The sequence below is a fragment of the Balearica regulorum genome, chromosome 13 (assembly GCF_011004875.1).
Source record: "Balearica regulorum gibbericeps isolate bBalReg1 chromosome 13, bBalReg1.pri, whole genome shotgun sequence".
Taxonomy (NCBI): Eukaryota; Metazoa; Chordata; class Aves; order Gruiformes; family Gruidae; genus Balearica; species Balearica regulorum.
In genome coordinates this window covers 16,306,970-16,330,597 of record NC_046196.1, presented here as the reverse complement: position 1 = coordinate 16,330,597, position 23,628 = coordinate 16,306,970, and the positions used below count along the sequence as shown (strand labels likewise).

At 41.4% G+C, this 23,628-nt stretch overlaps 1 protein-coding gene across 2 annotated transcripts in view; it reads right to left on the bottom strand.

Moving 5' to 3' along the window:
- NKD1 (NKD inhibitor of Wnt signaling pathway 1) overlaps positions 1–23,628 on the bottom strand; it is a 112,659-nt gene that overhangs the window by 36,776 nt on the left and 52,255 nt on the right. For both annotated transcript variants that reach the window (XM_075765468.1, XM_075765469.1), the window contains exon 4: positions 3,825–3,882. In XM_075765468.1, coding sequence (XP_075621583.1) covers positions 3,825–3,882 — 58 coding nt within the window. The remainder of the gene's footprint in view (positions 1–3,824; positions 3,883–23,628) is intronic.

Sequence of the window (23,628 nt, the reverse complement as noted above, 5' to 3'; positions counted from 1 at the left end):
TGCTTCTAGTTCAGATATCACAAACAGGGAGAAACAGGCTGCTCTGAAAAGCTTCTAAATGTTTGTGTGATAAGATGGAGGAATCCCAGTTCACTTCATAAAGACATGGAGTGGTCAAGACAAGAAAGCTCTCCTAGTCTACAGGCTTTAGCTACCAAAAAGTCTGGGTAAAGGAGGTGAAAAAAGTTCTGGAAAACAAGAGCAGGACTCTTGAATGACTCTATTAAATAGCTTACTTAGGCTTTGAAGAGCAGAGAGAGAGCTTGGATATCACTATTGAACACACTAATAGCAAGTACCCTTTTGAGCCACCTGCATGTCCCATGACGCAAGAGTGACTTATTGTTTGACGCTACATTCAATTCCTACCTGCCATTTTACCTTCCCCACTGAAATGAAATGAAAAATATCTCCCAATGTCTGTGCTGGTTTTTGTGACTTCTTCCGAAGCCACCTCCAGTCATTCAGTTCTGGCAACCTACTACTCTATCCAGGGAGAAGGAAGAGAAAATTCAAGCTCTTTTATTCTAGACATGAAGACTGATGAAGCACGTGCTTCCTGTGCAGAAACTGCTGGACAAGAAAGTTCAAGCATGAGAAGTTCGTACACAGCCATAGCAGATTGCACAAGTGCTCTAAGTTTGGCAGGTGGAAGTCTCTGAAATGCAGTGGGAAAGCACTGCTAAACTTGGAATGAAAGTTGCAAATAAATCCACTACAGAACCTGCATTCAGCATGCCCAATTGTTGAGTTATTAATGAAAGAGGAAGAAAGGAAATGGAGTAAGGGTAATATACGAAGAGACTGAGGTTTCCATTGGTGTCTATTATCTAAGGAAATCACTGACCACATAAGAGAAAATCAAAAAATTTCAATTTAGTTACTTGCCCAGCAGCAAAATCAAAGGCAGGTGCTGGATATAACAGACAATACTGGTCAAACTGTTTCTTTCTGCACAACACTTGGTAAACAGAGTTGCCACTATTGAGTTCTAACCTCTTGTCATGCAGCAACATTGAGTCAACAATCCGCTCTCATGGCTTAATGCTTTTGATGTTTACTTTGTTCTTTCTATAGTTCAAAAGAAAGCACTAATGCACCAGTCCTCTTACCAAATACAATCTTAATCCCAGAATCCTGAGCCTTTTGCTGTTGGCCAGTTAAGTCTGTTAAGACGAAAGGATTTGATCAAGCTTTACATAACAACACAGAAGTTAAATCCAGCAAAGAGAGTTCTTTTTATCTGTACTGCTCAGACGGCTAAGGGGGAAAAAAGAGGGAGAAAAAAAAAAGGTAATGAACTTGGCTATGTAAAACAAAATAAGGAATTCAATTATTTCTCTTATTGCCACTTTGTCTTTTCAGTGAGAGTCTTCTAAAGAACTCAGATTTATTCTCCAATAAAGTCTCTGATTGTGAAGGCTGTAACTTTCCCCTAACACAGAAGAACTGTGGCACCTGCTGTGCTTTTTTGCAAATTTCTGAGAAATGTTTCTTTTTAATTTTTTCCATCCCTACCGTGTATTTATAAAGATAGAATATAGTTCATTGATTAGACACTTGCTTGGTACTTGCTAGAGCTGAGTTCAAGTCTTCGTTTTGCCATTCATGTCCTTTGTGAGCTTAGCCCAACCAACCATGTTTCAGTGTGCTGCAGCTCCCTATATCTGAAACCAGTTATCAGTGATGTTATCTTATCATACATGAATCATGTGTTACACCAGTACATATGTGAAGATTGTGAGGTAGCAAAATAAAAGCAGAACAACTATTTTAGATGAAAAGATTAATATACTTTCTAGAATATTAATCACATTTTCACACAAAACATTTCTATGCAGAAAAGAGCTATGACAGTGGTCATCCTGTACCTAAGCCACACAGAATTCAAGCTGTGCCCTAACAGAAGTCTCAAATCATGTTTCAGCTTCACTTTCTGCTAATAGCACAATTTTACACTAGTACTATCACAATCATCCAAAAATATGCCAGTAAAATGTACGAAGTTATAAAAAAAGGGTGAAAGCATCCTGCTTAAACACAGTGCTTCTAGTATCACCTTTCAATTATAAGAAGATTTTAAATATCCCGTTCAAGAGGTAAATGGCTAACACCGTCCCCAGCATGGAAAGCTAGCCTGGAGATCTGAGAGCAGAAGGGATGAGGACCAAGCCTTGGCAATCCTCACGTGTTTTCCTGAGCACCAGGTGGGAACAGTTACCTGCCTCCTAACTGGAAAGATGCCACAGAACAGTTCTTCCCCAGCGGCAGCACACAAGGAAAGGACCACCTACTGGTATCTAAATCTTGTCTTCACTACTCAGCTACTTCATAAGAAACGAGATGCATCAGAAGTAATAACGTAAAACTGCTGAAAGACTGAAATTACAGTAGCCTAAAAGGTTTTACGCTCTAATAAAAACAATCCTGCTGCTGACTATTTTGGAAATAGTATATATTGGGTATTATGCTTGCTATGCAAGACAATTCTACGCAGCAAAGTAAGAAATAGAGGAAAGGAAAGGTAGAATGAGACACAGAAAAATGAAATTATTCACCTCAGTGACATTTAATATCCTGTATTAAGTAGATTCTCCTGTAATGTGAAAATTAAAAAGCCACCCTTTATTAGAGTTATGTCCTAATATGAGCAGCAAACTGTGTTGAAGCAAAATATTGAAACACTTTTAACAAACACTGACTCCATCATGGCAAGTATATCTTGCTTTTGTGTTTAACAGTAGTCTACAAGCACCAGCTGAAATTGAGCTCCTACATTACAGGCACATACGAGGGAACATTCTTTGTAAAGTAAAGACATGACAGAAACATGGGATCCAAGAAACACAGTATATTAAAATGTTTCACAGGTAAGGAACTGGAAGACATAGAGAACCTTTCAAGTTCTGTTTAGACAGAAGTCTCTACCACCAGAAACAAATGGCTGGATTATAAAAAGGGACAGAACTTTCCAACTTAAGCTTGACACGGTTCATTGCTCTAAATAAGTTGGTCATATTGTTTCCACCAGCCTATAATATAAATCGAGCACACAGCCCGTGCAACCATTTGTTATGCTAGAGTTTCCCAGAGTTTCTGAAGTCTCATTTCCTTGTTTTTTTAAAAGAATGAGGAACGATGTCCTCAAATTAATCTCTTCTGTTCATCAACCCCTACTTGCCTAACTGAAATTCAAAGTACCTCAGATATGCTCTCTGGCACACAGAATACAGTGTCCATACTCAAGGTTCCCAAAGGCCCTTCCCACCACAATGATTCCATCTCCACTGCAAGGAGAGGCCTGATCACAGATGAAGAGATGAGATGAGCCTTGGAAAGAAGAAGTTAACTGAGGCAATAACGATTCCATTCACATTCAAGAGAAATGTGTTGAGTAAGAGTCTCTGGTTTTTCTTAGAAATTAACGTAGGAGTTTCTAAGTCTGCTTCGTGTAACGCAGCAGGGCGTGCAGTGTATCACAAAACCCAGTGCTAGCATTTTCAGTGATTGCATTTAACACTTCTGCTGGGGACATTGATACTCACTACTGCTACCAATGCCAAGAGAACTAGCTGGAAAAAAATTGTGAGACCTTGAATTAAAACACTTGATCCCTATGATACAACTGGGTGACTTTTTTTGATACTAGGAGGACAGTGGTAGGAGATACAGAAATAATACCCTATTCTCAACTTAATAGTTTTGCCAGGCAAACACCACATCAGTGTATCAAGAATTGCACTCTCATATATGCATTCTCACTTGTTCGCTGACTTACTCCAATATCCCTTAACATTAACCAAGAAGTTTTGTTCTTTAAATACCTTCTAGATGAAAGTGTTCATCACCAATAGCGTCTCTGTAGCCTTCCCCAGATAAATCCTGTTAAAAAAAAAAATAAAATTAGTGACAATTATACTATATATAAAGTCTTGAAGTGTTAAGAATATGTATTTATTATCACCAGGATTAATTTAAAACACTAACGAGAGCACAGAAGTCATTTTCCGGAAAAGAAGTCAATCAGTTTATTAGTGGTAGTCAATGCATTTGGTGCTACTTTACAATGCTCTGGACATACTTTAGGACCAAAATTTAATGGAGATGAATACATTGTACCAGGGGAAAGAAAAAAGAAGTGTTCATATTCAAATCCTTTTACGAAGTAGGTTAATATTTAGCATTTCAACATTCTGTCAATCAAGCAAGATAGAAAAAACTCCAAATGGAAACAATAAAAGAGAAATAAGCCCTTCACTACCCAGAGGAATGTTATCACTTGGTTCCACCAACAAACAGAAAACTTTCATATGCCAGAGGTCGCCCAAGAAAAGCAGATACCAGACTCTGAAGAGTTGCCTGATCTTTCAGTCCCAAAATTAATCAAATTTTGTCAGCCCCAGTAATTCTAGAGTAATACAGAAGCAGATGCCATAGATATGCAGATGATCTTATATCAGACCGAAAACCCAATTCTCTAATGGTGCTGAAGTAGTAATAAAGGGCATCAGTGGGATTTGTAGCTCCAAATCCCACTTACAAAGACCCTGAAGAGCACTCTTATGCTTTTACTAGTGGACCCTTCCAGCTCCATCCCCCCCACGCCAGCTAAACCATAAGCAATGACAGCTATCCTTCTCCCATTCATTCTGAAGGCTCTAGCATCACACTAATGTCACTGATCTATCACGTTATAGTCTGGCTCCCTAGATTCTCCACAATCAATCTCTGCCACTGATAAATAGTTATGGTGATAAAGCAGGACATGGTCCTAAAAAGCTGGTGTGCTACACTCAAGGCCATTTTAATTTCACCTGCAAAAACATACGAGGAACACAGAGCCAGCATTCTCAGTATCAACCTGTGAACTGGAAGTCGACAGTACAGAGCTTTTTGCACAAGGTAGGAAAAAAGGGATAACCTGTGAAAATTAATGTCTAGTTGTATTCATTAGCTTTACTGTTAAGTAATTTTATCACGATGAAAGCAGTTCACCTTTCTTCTTTAAAAAGCTGACAAAGGTTCTTTTCTGCCTTCCACATGCCCAAATGTTATTCTTTGAGATTAGTTACCAGAAAGTAACTAAGCCACAAAAGTATATCTGAGGAATTCATCAGTATCATTTTCTGCAGCAGCATTTTAAAAATTAGATTTCACAAACATTACTGGATAGCTAGCCCAGAGACCCAGAAAATATCGGTCTGTTCATGAGCAGATACCCTGAAACAAAGTTAGAACTCCCAGGCCAAATGGCTCGGAGAAATGCTGGCAACTTAGCCCGGAATGCTAGGATTCTGCACAGCACAGTGTTGCTACAAAAGCTGTCATTCTGGATTTAGCTTTCCAAGAAGCAAATCACAAAAACTATTTTGTTTCCTTGAGTGTTTGTTCCAGAAAAAGGTCTCTTTTTTTGAGCATGTGCTGATTAATATCAATCATTACCTTAAAAATTATGGAAGAAATAGACAATGAATGAAAAGAAGCCATTAAATGTTGGAATAACTTATCATATTTCTGCAAGAATATGGTCTTTCCAGGGCCTTGTAAAAGTTAGTATAACTTTATCTGATCAAATTCCCCCGTGTCATCATTTTCCATGAAACTCTGAGAGCACACCTCTGACTGCTCTCATAGATAATGAGATACATAGAAGTGACTAGATAGGCATATATGGCACCTCTGCTCTCTCCCACAATGCTAAATATTTAATAACTGTTTTGTTTGTGGATTTGTTTGTTGGGTGGTTTTTTTTTAACTAAACTCAGAATTCCTGCTCCCTCCCGCTCTCTTAGGAAAAAAAAAATATTTTCTGTTAACCTGATCGGCAAATATGCAATGAGTAGGTATGAGCTTACTTGTGATGTACCTCTGAGGAGAACACTAGCTGGTAACCTTCATCTCTTAAAATTTTAGCAAAGCAAGCAGCACATCTGGGTATCAAACGTTGTCTGTGAAATGATGTCATTGATCTCATAAGTCATTAATTTTTATAATTTTTCAAAAGAAGTCACTTAAAAATGCACATACATTTGTTGATGTAAAATGCACTATCAAGTAACTTGATGGAAAAGAGTGGAAGACAGAAGTGTAAAACAGTAGAGTGAAGCATTTATATTCATTAAGCCAGCTTCCTTATTTTCTCATTTTTAATCATTACACAAGTATTAAGTAAATATGCTTTATATTCTGGTCTAGTTTCACTCCTTCTATAGCTCCTAGTTATTTAAGTTAAAGTAGTAACTTAATGCAAACAAATCTCCAGTGTTTCTGCCTTAAACCAAATTATTATAAATTACCAAATTCTAGAAAAGTGTTTGTATGATGTTGAACCATAATATTACTGTTAAATGCCACATAAATTGACAACCCATCCTGAAACTGATGAGAGTATCATTTGAACATTTTAGCTATACATTTAAGCAGAATTCCTCAGCTCCCATTCAAATGTGTTCCTCTGTGTGTGTAAGATTATGACATGTATTATCTTTGATAGACAGATGCGTATCTGTGAAAGGTGTGGGCAACTCTAAGATTTTACAGGGAAAAAATGAAGGGCAAAAAAGACATGTATCATTCTTCTTATTATCATTAACTCTTCTGTCAATAAAACTGCAAGAGAGTTACCTGAATATTTTTAGCACCACTGAGACAGATGTCACAACCTGGATAAATACCACAACGCACCTGCTCCAGAAGAGGCTTCTGGACAGTGTATATAAACTCACACTCAACAGAAAAGTACAAAAGCTGAGCAAACACCAGAGAAAACAATTCTGACTGCAGCTCGTACTGCATAACAGAGTATTCTCCCAGCAACCTGCACAAAGTGTGTTAGTGTAAATAAGATAGGGCATCTACTCCCAGCTACCCAAATTCAGAAAGCGGACTAGAGCACAAGAAAAGGGTAAATGCGTAACACATAACTTGCAGCTCAAGAAATTCTAGTGGGAAGCGAATGCTATAGCTGGGTAGGTATATTTGACACTGGGGAGAAGCATGTTCAAGCACAAAAGAAACACTGGCTCGAGGGGGTGAAAAAGCCAGCAGTGGCTCTGCCTTTTGGCCAGGCTCTGCAGCGTGGGCCTCGCCGCGCAGCTGCAGGAGCCCGGCCCGCAGCAGGAGCGGTGCCTGAGAGCAAAAGCAACAACATTTAGGTCATAGGTAGTTGTATATCACTGTCCTGACACGATGTTTTAAATCGCAACTCTGCGTTTTTGAACTGGAACACTGAGTCATGAAACAACCAAAACCAGATGTACCCTGTGAAATACTATATAAATGAGGTCAGTGAGCACTTGAAAGAATAAAGAAAAGAAACATTTACGTAGAAGGATTATTCCAGCCTGCCATTGCTATAGGTTGCTAAACAGGAACCCATCTAGAGTAAGTGTCTCTACCTCACCGGGAGCTTCCCAGATGAAAAGGTTGGCCTCCGTTAGCTACCAACACAAATCACACAAAATGACTGAGATTCAGGCTCAAACATCTGCTTCAAAACTCCAAACAGCTGGCTGCCTGGCCTGGGTAGAAAGGACCTTGTGTCCCATATATCCTATTCTGATAGGTGCTGCTGTACTCAGCTCAGATTTAAGAGGGTGGGGGTGGAGAGAAGAGTTAATTAGTGCTGCTCCCTTAGAAATGCTGCTGAGTATATACATACATGAGGAAGAAAAACAATCTTTAAAAGCTCCCACACCCCAGGGCTTCTATTCAGCTGGTTACAAGTCAGGCAATCGTCACTCGCTTCCCACCTCTGCCGTGCAATCAGACTCCGATGAATTCTAACTCGCTGAGAATTTTATTTTTTTAACCCCAACCTCAGCCCTAACCATCCTGTGCAGTTTTCATAATGATACAAGTCTCTGGAGACTAAAGGCCAGGCACTCACTCTGGGGCTTCCAGCTATTGACTTCCTTTTCACCAGCTATCTGAAACCACTGCCATCCAGATTCTCACCCGTCGTTCTGCCTACATCGCTTTATTCCTCCGATGCCTTTGCTGACTCCCTTTCTGCTTCTACACTGAGGTGAAGCTCCTTGTCTTCACCTTCCAGGCTCTACACAGTTGTATGTGCCTTCACATGTCCCACCCTTACCTCCTCGCCCCTACACCCACCGATCCCTTTAACCTTGGTCATCAGTATGACTCTTTCTACCTGTTCTGGCTCTGCCTTTTCATGCCGCCCTCCATGACACCCAGCAGCCAGCACAAAAGAGCCAAAGCTACAGAATGCAAACAGAGTGTGTATTTTCGGAGTCCACGTTTAGACTAACATGGTGTGAAATACAGTTTTGCTTTTGGTGTAATTAGAAACAGCTACATCCATGGATGTATTCGATATATGAAAAGATAACCTTTGATTTAGGTAGGTTATCATGATGACAAGCACATTTCTAAAGTTTGGACCCCCCTACTCCCTGTATTACATCACATATTGTGTTCATTAACATTTTTCTAAAAGGTGTTGCTCTTCTCAAGTAGAAACAAGTTGCTTCACCTCTCCTCCTTCAAATATCTCATTAAAATCCTCTGATTTAGCCTTAAGATACTCAATTTTCCACATTTTTGGCAGAAAATATGCACACATTTCTTGTTTTGCTGCAGTTCTTATCGAGGTATCATATCCACTTTCCCCAAGTAAAACACATGCAAACTGACAAATTGTCAACCAAGAAAACTTTCCTCCCTATTTTTAAACCATCTGACTGAAACATGTATTTTTTTCTCTCTTTATTCTCATATTGATGCAATAAAGTTCCAAGACTTTTGAAAAGAGCAAAGTTGAAGAAACGTGTTTCACAACAGGACTGCAGGGGATATGTGGTAACTCTAACATCTCGTGGAGTAGATTTTATTATGGTTTTAAAGTAGCTGCCAACAAGAATGCCGTATCACCTATGCACAAACTTCCATTCTTGATACAGACAAAAAATAATCCCAAGAAACAGAGGTTCAAGAGAATGAGGACGCCCTTTGGCCTTTACCCAAACAACTGAGGGCTCTATCAGCTGCTCAGTGGCTATTCTGAATGCTTCAGTCCCACTTGCAGGAAACAAGTTTCCAAAATAAGTCTGATTTTCACATAGTGAGTCCTTAGCAGATTTTGAAAATCTAGTCTATTGAAGATGCTTCAAAAAACCCATCCAAACACCAAATCAGTCATTATTATTGTTTTACTTTTTTTTTAATCTTGTCCAGACTTGAAGAGAAAGAGATAAAAGATTTTTTAGAGAAAACAATTGATGGGAGGAACCTAGATCCCCTTCGGCCATCTGAAATTTCCCATGGACTAGAAACATAGCTATGTTTAACTATGATCAACCTAAGCCTAGTCTTCACTACTAGGAAGCCTATTCACACATCAAAAAAGGGTATTATTTATTTTAGAATAATGCAGGTGAAAGTAGATGTTCATGTATCTAAGATGATCATAATTCTTTACAAATACAGCTTCACATCCAGGCTTAAAACTTGAAAATAAAATATAATAAATAAATAAATAAACTGCTTGTAGTAAGACATATTTGGAGATGACATTTTGCTAGGTTAGCGGCTTCCATGCATACAAACCTATGCAGTCAAATATACATAAAAGTGGATGTTTGTACACACAATTTTGTGTGATCACTACTTACAGGCAAAAGATAAGAATGCATTTTGGCAAGCATTTGGCTCCCTCTGCATTTGGAAGTGAAGCCTTCACATTAATATTCTCTTTCAAAAATACTGGAAGATCTCCCTCCTAAGCCTTTTCAAATAAACCATATGCTTCTGTATTACAGTGTCTTATTTAGGACAAGAGCTTCCTTTCCTTCCCTGTTCATAAGCAACCTATATACCTAGGGCCTTACACAGACAAAGTATATATTCCAAGCCTCACTATAATTAAAATTGAAACCAGACAAATACAATTAAGAATTAAAGCATATACCATATAGAAAAACACTATAAAGCAATACACATTGATGCCTTGGTTTAAGCCTAATATTGTTTCTCCCATTGCATATTTTACCTTCTGCAACCATGAGGTTTTACTTTTTCTTTTGGAGTTTGCCATTCCAGACACTTTAATAATAAAGATAACTCACCAGAATTCAACTTTTGTGTAAAGAATGTGTAAATCAGCTCACACTTGGAGAAGTTCAGTCGTCAGGGTGACTAATTTTTAGACCAACATTAAAATATACATTGCAACTGCAATAATGCAGTTTGTTAAGCAGAAGCAGCAAGCTCAACTTCTGTAACGTTTTCTTTCTCTGAAATAAGAACCTGGTGCTCTGTGATCCTTGCAGATGGGTTTTTCTTCCTTCACCATGCATGGAAGCTTCTCTTGGATAAAATTTCTTCATACTATAATCACAGCAGGTAGTTGTTAAGAAAACACATTTCTCCTCTAAGATCTCTGATAGATGATCTTGGGTGAGTTTAGCTGCTGTGGTTTAGGATTTTACTGCCTTTGTCTGCCATGATGGCTTCTGTATCCAAAGTTACGGTCTTCCTAACAGAGATGGCAGAACACAATGGGTATAGCACAGCAGATACTGAAATTCATCCTTTGGTACCCTAGCACAAAGTTCACACTAATATACCAGCTGAAAAACCACAATGGTGAAGGGCACAAGTGCATTCAGTTTGGCTGCCTCTGCTCTAGGAGCAGTAACTGCCAGCCATAAGAATATCATAATAGTGTTTGAAATCACTGTATCTATATCCACCAATTTGACAGAATTGGAGCCCCTGCAGTCTCATCTCACAGAAGGTGACTGCAGAACAATTCCAGCTGCTGGTAAAATACTGAGAAGATAAAGACAGGATTACAAAAAAAAAAAAAAAAAAACCAACACACCAAAAACCCCTTAATCTCCACTCACAATGGATCGTGGACTATTAGAGGCTTATGAGACAAAAAATATCCCAATATCTTTATATCCCCGTTACAGACACTCAAATGGGTACAAGGAGTCATTGTATGATATGCTTTTAAGGATATCCCATCTATAAGAGCACGAACATGAGGCTGTTGAGGAAGTGAAAGTGTGAAACAGATGGACACTTACACAAAAGCCTTCATGATGGATGTCTGAAGAAGAAAGGAAACATGGTACTTTTTGCTCCAGGTTGCTTGCAACATGCAGCTGAATCTCTTTTGCCCCAATCCAACACCGGGAGCAGGCTTTCCAACAGGATAAACCACAAATCCTTCCTTCATTCTTCTCATATATTTCTTTCCTCCAGCCTATGAAAATCAGGTAGTAGCAATACTGAAACACGCTCATTTGACTTGAATCATAAGATTCTTATGTGCTGTGGAAGATAAACATGCTAGTAAATATATAACTATTTATATCCTGTATACCTAAAAATAAATATATATATATATATATATATATATAAAAAAGAAAAAAAACCAGCAATAATGGCTTAAAATACTATGGACTTGCTTAATATTGCTTGTAGCTAGCAAAAAATTATCCAGTGAACATTAAGACCTGTAGATAGTCAGAAGATCCATTTAGGGGACAGTTTCATTTAGATCATTCCAGTTTCAACACAGAACATTTCTCTTTCTATGATGTTTTCATTCTGGATTTCATGGATCTTTAGAAACTCTTGCTAGGTGTTGCAAAGTGACATCTTCCATTAACACTGTTACTGGAATTCTGGAACTTCTACTTTTTAAGGTGATAGGGTGAGACAGTTTTTCAAGGACTTCTGCCAGATAAAAGACAGTATAATTGAAAGCAACTGTATGAATAGACCTATGGATTCAGCAGTTACTTTCCAACTGAAGGGTCCAACCATCTCCAACTAAAAAAGATCATCGGTCTTTGAGATAAATAGGACTGAAACAAGAAATTACTGCTTCTTTGCTATATTTAAATTCACGTGCTTTTTGCTATATTTAAATTCATGTTGAAGCTAATTCAGAAGGATAAATGGACTCACTCTACAGATTCAGCTATTTAGCTTACTTCATTCTCCTAGCTATCTTCTAACCTCTTTGCTGATTGCAAAATCAATTGTCCCATGTCCCTCAAGATCTTCAACAGAGATGTTCATCATACTGATGAACAAGTCTAAGGACATGAATGAAAGAGGACAAATCTTCATCTAACTTCCAGCGTGGAGAAGCTCAGTAACTCCTCCAAATTGCTTATTTTGGCTTTCTTCACCGCAGCAGACAGATGGGTGTAGCTACATAATAAATCTGATTTTCTGTTCAACTTTCTTTCATGATAGATTTGGTTACCAGGAAACTTTTTAACAAACAGACTTGAGTGCACTGAGGTGATTTTACCCAGGCGTACGCTGGGAAACAAGCATGCAGAAAATGGCTACAGAGCTTGACTACAGAATCATTTGTTCATTTAAGACATGATCACTGAAATCAAGGGTGCTCTTTCCACTGACTTCAGTGATTATGACAGCTTTAACATACTGCATTCTGAAACTTTCTTCTGATAATAGCCTGTGTCTTCCTACATGCCACAGGTTTTCATACAGCACAAAGGCTTAAAGCTCCCCTAGAATGATAATCAATGCTCCTCTATTATGTTTATAGCTCTAAGTCTTTTCCTGCTGATGGATGACGTATATTTATGCAGCTGGAGGAAACCTGGATTCAATAACTGCTCCACCACAGACTCACTGTGTGGTGCAGGGTAAAGTCAGTTAAATCTCTCTGTGCCTTCATTTTTCAACTGTACAACGGAATTCTTGGTGCCCACCTTTGCAAAGAGCTCTGAATCCTCAGGATGAAAACATACCCTGCTAAATAATATTACCTTGTTAGGAAGCACAGGTGTGTGACCCTGGACACATGTGCTAACATTGATCCATAAATCCGTCAACAGGAGGTGCTGGCAAAACAGATGGTTCACATTCCTTTTTAAACCACCTCTTTGTCCCCAAAGCCCAGGTATGTCAACTACTCATTTTATAACTGGTCGGGGTTTTAATGGGCCAGGAAGTCACAGCGAAGCACAATGCCACCAGCATTATGGCTAGAACTGGAGCCAACAAGAGGAAAAGACAGACATAGAGGTTTCTTTTACTCTTCTCCTCTGCTCCCTGGCACGTAGGACAAACACTGAGGCTCTGCAGAAAAAGATACATGAAAAAGCAGAACCCATCCCCACACATTCCTGTAAGTAGAACAGCATCAGTGATCATGCCTGAATGCTGACTGATGCTGCGTACATAGAAACAGACACATGGTTTTTAATTACAGGCAATAAAAAACCACAGACACACACCATTTAAAAACCTGATTTAGATGAACAGTTGCATGTTGACCCACAGGGTCAGGAGGATTACAAGCAAATAAAAAGTTCACTTCTAAACATTTATTTTTCTTTTTTCTTTTTTTTTTTTCTTTTTACTTGAGTTACCTCTATTACTAGGAATTTCGATTCCCCATCTCAATAGCTGAAAACTGAGCACACGGCATTTTCCTTGAAAATGTTACTGTAGCAACAAGGGCTGTGGCAGGATTTATGCTGCAGGCTGGGCAGGCTGCTGGGAGGGAGCGCTTGGGCGGGCAGGCAGGGCGGGCAGGCAGGCAGAGGCCGTGCGGGACCGTCTGCCACGCACATTCCCATAAAAGGAATCCCAGGGCCAGAGGACCACATCAAAGCCGCAGAGTTTAGCAGATTTCCCCTTCCCCTCCCCCTGAGTCTTTGAGACGGAGACTTCATACTCCAGAATTTAATATCTTTTTCCTCCCTCCCCCCATCAGCCCCTTTGTCTGCGTCTCTGTTCTCTAAGAGCTAACAGATGTTGATGCCATATAGTTTCAAAGAAAACTTTTGATGCCCACATAACTCATTACAACTAATATATTCCAAGAATGCTTGTAGCTCAGGAAACACTGGGGTGAAAAAACAGAGGAGAGGGGGCAAATGGCTACAGTGAATAACCCTTGAGAGAAAATAAATAGTTCACTTCAAAGTCATCGGGGAATTCTTTAACAAGCTCTTTCTTCCGCAAAACACAGAACAAATTCAGCTGAGCCTAGAATTCCCAAAGGAAAAAAATAAACCCAAACCCCATATAAATGGCAAAGCAGAGGGAAGCATCAGAGAGGTCGCCCGGCTCGCCCAGCAACAAAGCGCAGCATTCTCAAGGTTCGATATTCCCAAGCAACCTGCACTGCGCCAGGGCACAAAAGCGCTGCTGAAAAGCGGAGACTGTCAACAATAACAATACAGAGAGCCCTAAAAAACCGCTAACCCTGTCCCTCTGCACGGAATGAATGCAGGCAGCGATGAGATTGCTCAATTCACAGAGCACTTGAATTCAGCTTTACAACATCTGCAGGAGGACGTGTCACAATGTCACAATTATAGAGAAGAAACATTTGCTCATTTAGCAGAAGCAGGTGACTGCATTTTCCAGGGCAGGCAGGTCCATGTCCTTAGCCATTTTCTAGGCTTACATCTAGGATGCAACCCTTCGTAAATTTTTCTAGCAGGTCTCCTCCCCTCCCCTGCTGTTTCAGCACACAGCTGCATCCTCCTCTCCGTTTGGTGAGAAGCCCCCCAGGAGTCACCAGGGGTTGGTAGGGAGAAGGGTTGAGAAAAGGGGGGAGGGCGAGAATGCGATTACATCAATTTACACAGCAGGAGGATCAGATTGCATCATTGTACACAACTTGGGGCCCGCTCTTTTATCCCTGATGCAGGCAAATTTCCCATTGAAATCAGTGGGAGACTTGTCTGTGCAAGGACTGCAGAATCGGGTATTCTGTGATCACAGAATTAGAAAGCAGTAGGAAGCCACACCTGGCAGCACCTCTCTCGGTGGTGCTCTGCCCTCCGTCGGGATGGATATCGAGTCAAAACAAACAACAATATAACAACGATGTTAAATTCCTTCTCCCCCTCATACACAAACTCCTAAATATGCACCACTGCAGTTATTGTATAAAAGTCTGTATAAAGTTCCTACCAGTGAACTGCAGATTTCACACAAAAGAAGTAACGATAAGAAAGAACATTGGTGGTGGGGTGTGTATGTGTGTGTGTGTGGAGAGAAGCAGGGGGAATCTATACCACCATGCAACTGTAGGCATCTCTCATCTAATAATTAAAATGTAAAGAGTTTTAAGGGGTTTAGACAAACAGGCATGTTCTCCTGCGTGGTTTTTTTTCAGGGGTTTAGATGGAAGAGGGAGGGAAAAAAAAGTCAGGCCTACTTCTGCAGAAGCAGCAGCAACAATGCATGGTCTCTTTTTCAGAACAGTTCAATTACAAGCCATAGTACCATAGCACAACGTGCAGAATTATTAGTTTTTCACTGCTGCTCATTTCCAAGCACCACAATTTACATCCACTTTCATCTGCATAAAAATTTTCCTTGTAGCAGCTCAATAGTCTCCCTACTTCAGTTGCTGCTACTCCCATGTACACCTTCTTTCCAGAATAATTATCCCCCAAACACACTGGTAAACAGCTTTGGAAAACCAGAACTAAAATCTTCTATCAGATTTGTTCAGGACAAAATGTGGTTCCTCGTAAAATGATTCCTTATTATCTCTCCTGCCTCACTGTTTGGGGATGGATCATTTCCTCGAGGGAATAACAAGGAAGGCATCCTCAAGCCTTGTGGCTTTGTAAATAAAATACCGTATTCCTGAGGTCATCCACCACATTTCAGGGTGGCAGGAAACTTCAGCAGGAAAGCAGACGGCAGAGCTGCTCAGGTAAGTCAAATCTATTCTGTGGACTTGGAGATTTCCGCAGTGGCAGAGCAGGGCCAAGATGGAAAAAGCCAGGAGAAGACAGGGGACAACATGAAAGCAGAACACATTACTGAGCCCTTCGGGCTAAACGCATGGAATCAGAAGATTTAAAATTCTATTCCATAAATTCAAAAGCTTACTAAACTCTCCAAATAGCACACCTGTAAGATCTGGGTTCTAATTTTCCTCAAAACACCCCAACATATCCAACCTAAGAGGAGTACTGAGTGTGCGGAAAGGCTGTGAAGCCCCACCAGAACCACTCGCACCACGCGTTGTGGTGGCTGCACTGTGGCAACACTCCTGTCTCCATCAAATGGCAAGTTCTGAGCTACTGGGATGCAGCACTCAGGCCAGGAACCATTTTTGGAGCACACTGGCTGTTTTGCATATGATTTTCACAACTGTCAAATGGCATATTCCAGTGTGGGCTAATTACATGCTCCTTCTGTCTCACATATACCAGAACAGAGCGAGGAAAAGCATCCCGAAATATACAATATAAAATAAATGCTATGGCCTGGTTTTAGTTTCAGCTGGGCCCTATTGTGACTATTTTGTGACAGCAAAATACTTTGTCCTTTATGATGAAAAAATAGCAAATGATAATTAGAAGGAAAAAAAAATACACAACAAAAACTTTGTAACTATTACTTACAGTGGCTATTGGCAGGAAGAGCTGAAGTTTCCCCAGCATAAGATGAACAACAGCAGCAGCACCATAACTGAAGCTTTACGTTAAAAAATAATAGGACTACAATCTGAGTTTCTTCCCAAAGCTGGTGATGCTTTGCCTGAATAAAGACTTAGAATTCTGCATCTATAGCAATACTCTTGACTTTACAGCATGTTTCTGCTTTCTATACTCAAACATTAACTACAGAGGAGGTTATACATCCAGCCTTTTAGTAACCTTGTTGGACTCTCTCTATATATACATTGAAAATTGACATTCATTAGGCTAAGTTACTTTTGCTGGAATTTGTCAAGGAAAAAAACCAATCTATAGACAAGCCAGAGCAAAAAACCTTTCAAGTGTATCTCTTTCAAATGGTCTCAGCACTAGGGGCCCAGCAGTATTGGTTGCTCTGTGAAACTCATAATTCCGTTCTAATCTCAAGCAGACAAATTAAAATCAATTAAAATTCTTTACATTTTTCCTGAAGGTTTTTTTTTTTTAACTGTCAAAGTTAGCATCAATGTATTTTCCACTATGTCCCTCTGAATGCTAAAGGTCTAGACAGAAGTCTTTCAGATGTGCATATCTTCCCCGAACAGGACTTCTGCTGATACACACAGGAACTGTATGTATAGAAACTGTGTGACAGGAGAAAAAAACCCAAACAACTATAGTCTGCCGTGATGGAGCAGATCCTCACTTTGATGCAACTCTGACATTCTGGACATGCAAAACTCTGACCATTGGGCCACTGGTATGGTTTTGTCTCTTGAATTGGGCAGAGTGATGCCCAGAGACATCCAAAGACCTTGCAAGAGCTTTTATGGCTGTTTTTCACCATTTCAAGGGTATTGTTTGGTTTTCTGATTGTGTATGTATGTTTGTTTGTTACATTATAAGGAGAACAGAAACTTTAAGAACAAAAAAGAATAATTTTGCCAAACATTGTTTCCTCTTAAGAAACACTGATAGAAAAACATAATCCAGTCTCACAGAATATACGCGCAGCTCCTTAGCCTGAAACAAAGGAATTTATATTGCAGTGACAAAGGCAAGCCTTAGTTTCTGAAGCACTATGGGAGCTAATATTTGTAGAAGCTCTTTCAATGTCTTTTTTCCCTTGTTCCCCTATTCCCATTAACAAGTATCACTGTTATCCATTCCTGTTCTGCAGCATACTGCAGCAGAGACCACTGCCTGTGCCTTCCACTGCTATGCAGAGCCACAAACCCTTCCCTGTCCCAGGAGGATGCACTCCAACAGGTATACTGGGGATTTACTTCTTGCCACCTACAGGTGCTTGCAGTAGAGAAGACCCCACCAAACACTGCAATCTAGAGCAGCTCTCTTGTTCCCCTCTTGCAGTGACCAAGCCCAGAGAAAGATGAGTGCACAGGTCTTGGGCAACCAAACAGATCTTTCGGTCCAGGTCTCACAAGTGCCTGGATACTCCAAAATCAAGCCCGAATGCCAGGGATCCATCTCCAGGCACATGTTGTTTATGATTTCAGATGCAGTGCATGTATCTGACAAAAGCTGACCTTGGTGCCAGACTTCACACAAAAACAGGAGAGGCCAAAACCAGCACTGTAAGAAGCCAATCAAACCAAGGATATTGGATGTTGTCAAAAGCTGTAAGAGCACCATTTGCACGTACTGAGCACATCACTCAGGCTACCAAGTCCTCAGTGTGCTCCCCTTGGAAGGGCACAGCCCCCCTTCAAACAGGTGGCATAGAAAACATGACTCCATGGCTAGTACAAAACACTTTGACGAAAGTGGCATCACTTGGGATCAACAGCCACTTTCTCTTCCCCATAGAGGGTGGGAGAAAGCTGAAATGGAAACTTAGGGTATTTCAGTTTCATCACAGGTCCACTAAGTCTTCCTCATGGGCTAGTGACTAGCAAATGACACAAACTGGAGCTTTAAGTGTCTTATCATCCTGCCTTATTTTCTTTTTTAAACCAACTTAACTCCATCTTTGGGGCAAGGTTTCGTACTCATTTGCTATGATTTATAACATCTTATTTAAACAGAAAGGCCAGTGAAAATCCTTTAAAATGTTTACACAATCTTTAATATTTTCCACGAGGACCAGACACATTTGGGAGGGGAGCAAGGAGGGATGACAGCCGAATGCAGGTTATATGCAGAGCAGCAGGCTTGACTGACCCCATGCAGCTATTAAAGGGACAGCAGCACCTTAAAATTCACATTTGCCCAGAAAAGTTTCACCTAGTCTTATGCAAACACCTGAAAGGCGTTAAAGGAGGAAGGAAACCTCAGCATTTCCAGGCAGTTTACTGTGCTCACCTGACTTAACAGAAGATTGCTTCCTTAATTCTTTTATTCAAGTCTGTTGGTCCATTTAATATGCTCCAGTATGAAAGGCGCACAAAGAGGAGTGGTGCAATAATTATTAAAATAAAGGAAAATGACAAGACTTTATTACCCAAAGCTGCCTTCATCTAAATTGTTAAATATAAACTAGGAGAAATATTTCATCACAGTCATTACTGGCATTTCAGTTAACAGTGTTATATTAATGCGAAATATTTTTTAATGCTGCTAATTTTTAATTGCTTGCATTTAAAGAATGAAATAAAATTAACCCAAACAGAACAGATCTCTCTCACTAGGCACAACTCTTAAGTTCAGTCAGAAGAGTCTGTCGGACAGCCCAGATTGCATCAACAGCTTCATAAGCTCATGACACACAAGGAACACAGCACAAACCGTTGCCCAAGCTGTCCTGGCAAGACATGCAAGCCTTGATTTTGATCCCAGTTTTATCCTAGTTTCACATTTCTGTAACTGCAGTGGAACAAAATCAGAGTGGCTGGAAATAGAATTGTGCCTTCACCTCTTGCCGGAGCATTCAGGACCAACTTGTTTTATAGTCAGCTATAGCATCAACATCGATATCAAAGAAGATATTTTAACTTAAGTTGAAAACTCTTTATATTTCTTCCACAAGCAAAATATTAAGAACCCTGCCCTAGAGAAAGATGAAAGGAGCCAATCTCCCCTTTAAATTACCAAGCAAGCCTGGGCCTTGACTCCTTTTTCAATGGGAAGTCAAAACGTCTGACTTCAATCAGTTTGTATAAACCAGCTTTTGTTTTTCCTTTTACCCAAATGACTCCACTCTTAAGGATTTATTGTAACTGGATTGCTTTTCTACCCAGCAGGGAGCTGTAGCACTAGCAAAGCTGTTCCACACAGTAGGTTTTCCGCTGATTGAATTTCTAGACTTTCAGCTCTTCGGAAATGTTTGCTCTTGTACAAGCTGTCAGAGGGAAATTGTGTGCAGTCGATTTTGTCTTAGCTAAAGCCAGGTGGGGTTCCATATGCAGCCAGCCAATGCGGAATTGAAAGGAGGATCAATCAAACTGCGAAGGAAAAAAGGTCTCAGCACAAACAAACAGGAAAAAAAAAACCAAAACAAAGAAACAAACCACATAACAAAAAAGGGCAGGAGGAAGCAGATGAGAATGAAAACCATTTCTGCAAATACATGCACTCAAAAGAACCAGTAACATCCTTTCTTAAAAGGAAAGCTTTTATTTAAAAAATCACTAAAATAAGGGCTAGGAGCCATTTGAAGAGGTTGTTCCATTAAACATGCACAAAGCCAACACCATTATGGTGCTCCAAAACCAAGCTGCTGTATAAACCCTCATCCTTTGGAGCAGCCCACCCTACCAGTACTGCCACAACCATCAGTACCACAGTCACCTCATGTCCGAGTGCAGCATGCCTGCCACAGCGAGCGCTGGAGTAGCCAGGCTTTTTACACCGTCTACATCTGCTTCTGCCTGGCTCTGTGTAACCAGGAACATACACTGGGAACGTGTAGGAAGCCATTGCAAAGCACCTCAGCTACCATGTTTGTCACAGATGGTGGATTTTTCAGCCATTGTGTTCTCAGTATCTCACAAAGCCCATACAGTCACCTCCAACTCAAGTGTGCCCCAGCCATTATCTTGCCATGCACATGGCCTAATGGTTCAAATTGCTGTCTGCACTTGAGGTTTTGTTATTTAGAAATCTAATAAAGGACAAGGCCAGAAGTGCACATCGGGGCAAATACGACCAAAGAAATCAGAAGCAGCAAGAAGAGATTAAGACATCTATATTAAAGATGATAGAATCATAGAATGGTTTGGGTTGGAAGGGACCTTAAAGATCATCTAGTTCCAATCCCCCCTTGCTGTGGGCAGGGACACCCTCCACTAGACCACATTGCCCAAAGCCTCATCCAACCTGGCCTTAAACACTTCCAGGGATGGGGCATCCACAACCTCTCTGGACAACCTGTTCCAGTGCCTCACCACTCTCACAGGAAAGAATTTCTTTCTAACATCTCATCTAAATCGACCCTCCTTCAGCTTAAACCCATTCCCCCTTGTCCTGTCACTACACTCCCTGATAAACAGTCCCTCACCATCTTTCCTGTAGGCCCCTTCAGGTACTGGTAAACCACAATTAGATCTCCCCAGAGCCGCCTTTTCTCCAGGCTGAACAACCCCAACTCTCTCAGCCTGTCCTCATAGGAGAGGTGCTCCAGCCCTCCGATCAGCTTTGTGGCCCTCCTCTGGAATCTCTCCAACAGCTCCATGTCTCTCCTGTACTGGGGCCCCCAGAGCTGGATGCAGTACTCCAGGTGGGATCTCACAAGAGTGGAGCAGAGGGGCAGGATCACCTCCCTCGACCTGCTGGTCACGCCTCTTTTGATGCAGCCCAGGACACGGTTGGCTTTCTGGGCTGCAAGCGCACACTGCCGGCTCATGTTGAGCTTCTCATCAATCAATACCCCCAAGTCCTTCTCCTTGGGGCTGCTTTCAATCCATTCCTCGCCCAGCCTGCAGTTGTGCTTGGGATTGCGCCGACCCACGTGCAGGACCTTGCACTTGGCCTTGTTGAACTTCATGCGGTTCGCACGGGCCGACCTCTCCAGCCTGTCAAGGTCCCTCTGGACGGCATCCCTTCCCTCCGGCGTGTCGACCACACCACACAGCTTGGTGTCGTCGGCAAACTTGCTGAGGGTGCGCTCTATCCCACTGTCCGTGTCGGCGACAAAGATGTTGAACAGTGCCGGTCCCAGTACTGACCCCTGAGGGACGCCGCTCGTCACTGTTCTCCACTTGGACGTCGAGCCGTTGACCACAACTCTTTGAGTGCGACCATCCAGCCAATTCCTTATCCACTGCGTGGTCCATCCATCGAATCCATGTCTCCCCAATTTAGAGACAAGGATGTCGTGCGGGACAGTGTCAAATGCCTTGCACAAGTCCAGGTAGATGATGTCAGCTGCCCTTCCCTTATCCCCTGATGCTGTAACCCCATCACAGAAAGCCACCAAGTTTGTCGGGCACAATTTGCCCTTAGTGAAGCCGTGCTGGCTGTCACCAGTCACCTCCCTACCCTCCGTGTGCCTGAGCATAGTCTCCAGGAGGGTCTGCTGCATAATCTTGCCAGGCACGGAGGTGAGACTGACCGGCCTGTAGTTCCCTGGGTCTTCCTTTTTACCCTTCTTAAAAATGGGGGTTATGTTCCCCCTCTTCCAGTTGGTGGGAACTTCGTCAGACTGCCAGGACTTCTCAAATATGATGGAGAGTGGCCTGGCCACTTCATCCGCCAGTTCCCTCAGGACCCGTGGATGCCTCTCATCAGGTCCCATGGACGTGTGCACCTTCAGGTTCCTTAGATATTCTCGAACCTGATCTTCTCCTGCAGTGGGTGGTTCTGCATTCTCCCAGTCCCTGCCTTCTGCGACCTGGGCAGTGTGGCTCAAGCGCTTGCCAGTGAAGACTGAGGCAAAGAAGTCATTGAGCACCTCAGCCTTCTCCATATCCTGGGTAACCAGGTCACCCATTGCATTCCGGAAGGGACCCACATTTTCCCTGTCCTCCCTTTATCACTGACATACCTATAGAAGCTTTTCTTGTTGCCCTTGACATCCCTGGCCAGACTAATTTCTGTCAGGGCTTTGGCTTTCCTAACCTGATCCCTGGCTGCTCAGACAGTTTCTCTGTACTCTTCCCAGGCTACCTGCCCTTGCTTCCACCATCTGTAGTCTTCCTTTTTTTGTTTCACTTTGCCCAGGAGCTCCTTGTTCATCCATGGGGGCCTCTTGGTGTTTTCGCTTGAATTCCTCTTTGTTGGGATGCAACAAAGATCCCACAAAAGGATCTTAGTATAAGCAACACTTGACTGTGGTGGTCTGGTCTGCAATAGCTCACATTTCTAACTCAACTACAAGGACAAATTTTGGTTCTAACTGCATTGCAGGGAACAGAAATGCTTTTAGGCATAAGCCAATACTTCCAAATGACATAGTAACCCATGAATGTGACAACAGGTAAGTATTAGACCGGGAATGTCTGCCCTGCCAGCCACAGGCAGGTAAGTCTTACAATCTTTAAGTATACCGTAATATGACAGAAGCAGGTGCACCAACACCAGTCACACCATCTTGACTCAGTACTGAGGTGTGCGTTTTGATGGCCCTGTGTTAGAAAAATTGTGCCACCTGCTTTTTCTTTTAAGAAATAATTACAGCTAGTGGGTCATTCTTTTTTTGACATGCAGTGAAAAATCACAAAGCCATACAACAGGGTTTTAGTTTTTAAATTACCGGACTTGATCTTAAAAGACTCTTAAGACCTACTACCTTGTATTGTTCAGGACTCATCCTCATATGTAAGTTTAGCGAGTAGCCAGACAGTGCAGCAGTATCTGCTGTCCACAAGGACTATCAGTCTACCTGTTAAATGCATAATGGAGAAAAAAACTTTGCAAAAAGGCTTTCTTAGAGCATCCCAAGTGTCTGCAAGAGTGACTGGTGCAGAGTCTCAGGGAAGATGCAAAAAGTGAACATTCAGTTTACAGTGCACTGTCGTTCCTCAGAAGACACTTACTAAGCAGTGAGAAAAGATGACATCTATCATGAAACACTAATAATGAGGATTTTTGCCACTATTCTTCCCCAGACAGCTGCCTTCTATTAACAGTATTTTCTCTCTCAGTTCCCACCTTATTTCACCTGTTAAGTGTAGCTCAGCGATTTTCCTGCTGGGAGTCTGTTCAGACACGCTTTCCCAACTCAGCACACTGACAGCCTGACATTCGTGTTCCTAATCAACAGTGCACCTCAACAAAACCCTGATGATGAAAGGAAGTATCCTGGCTCCAAAGTCTT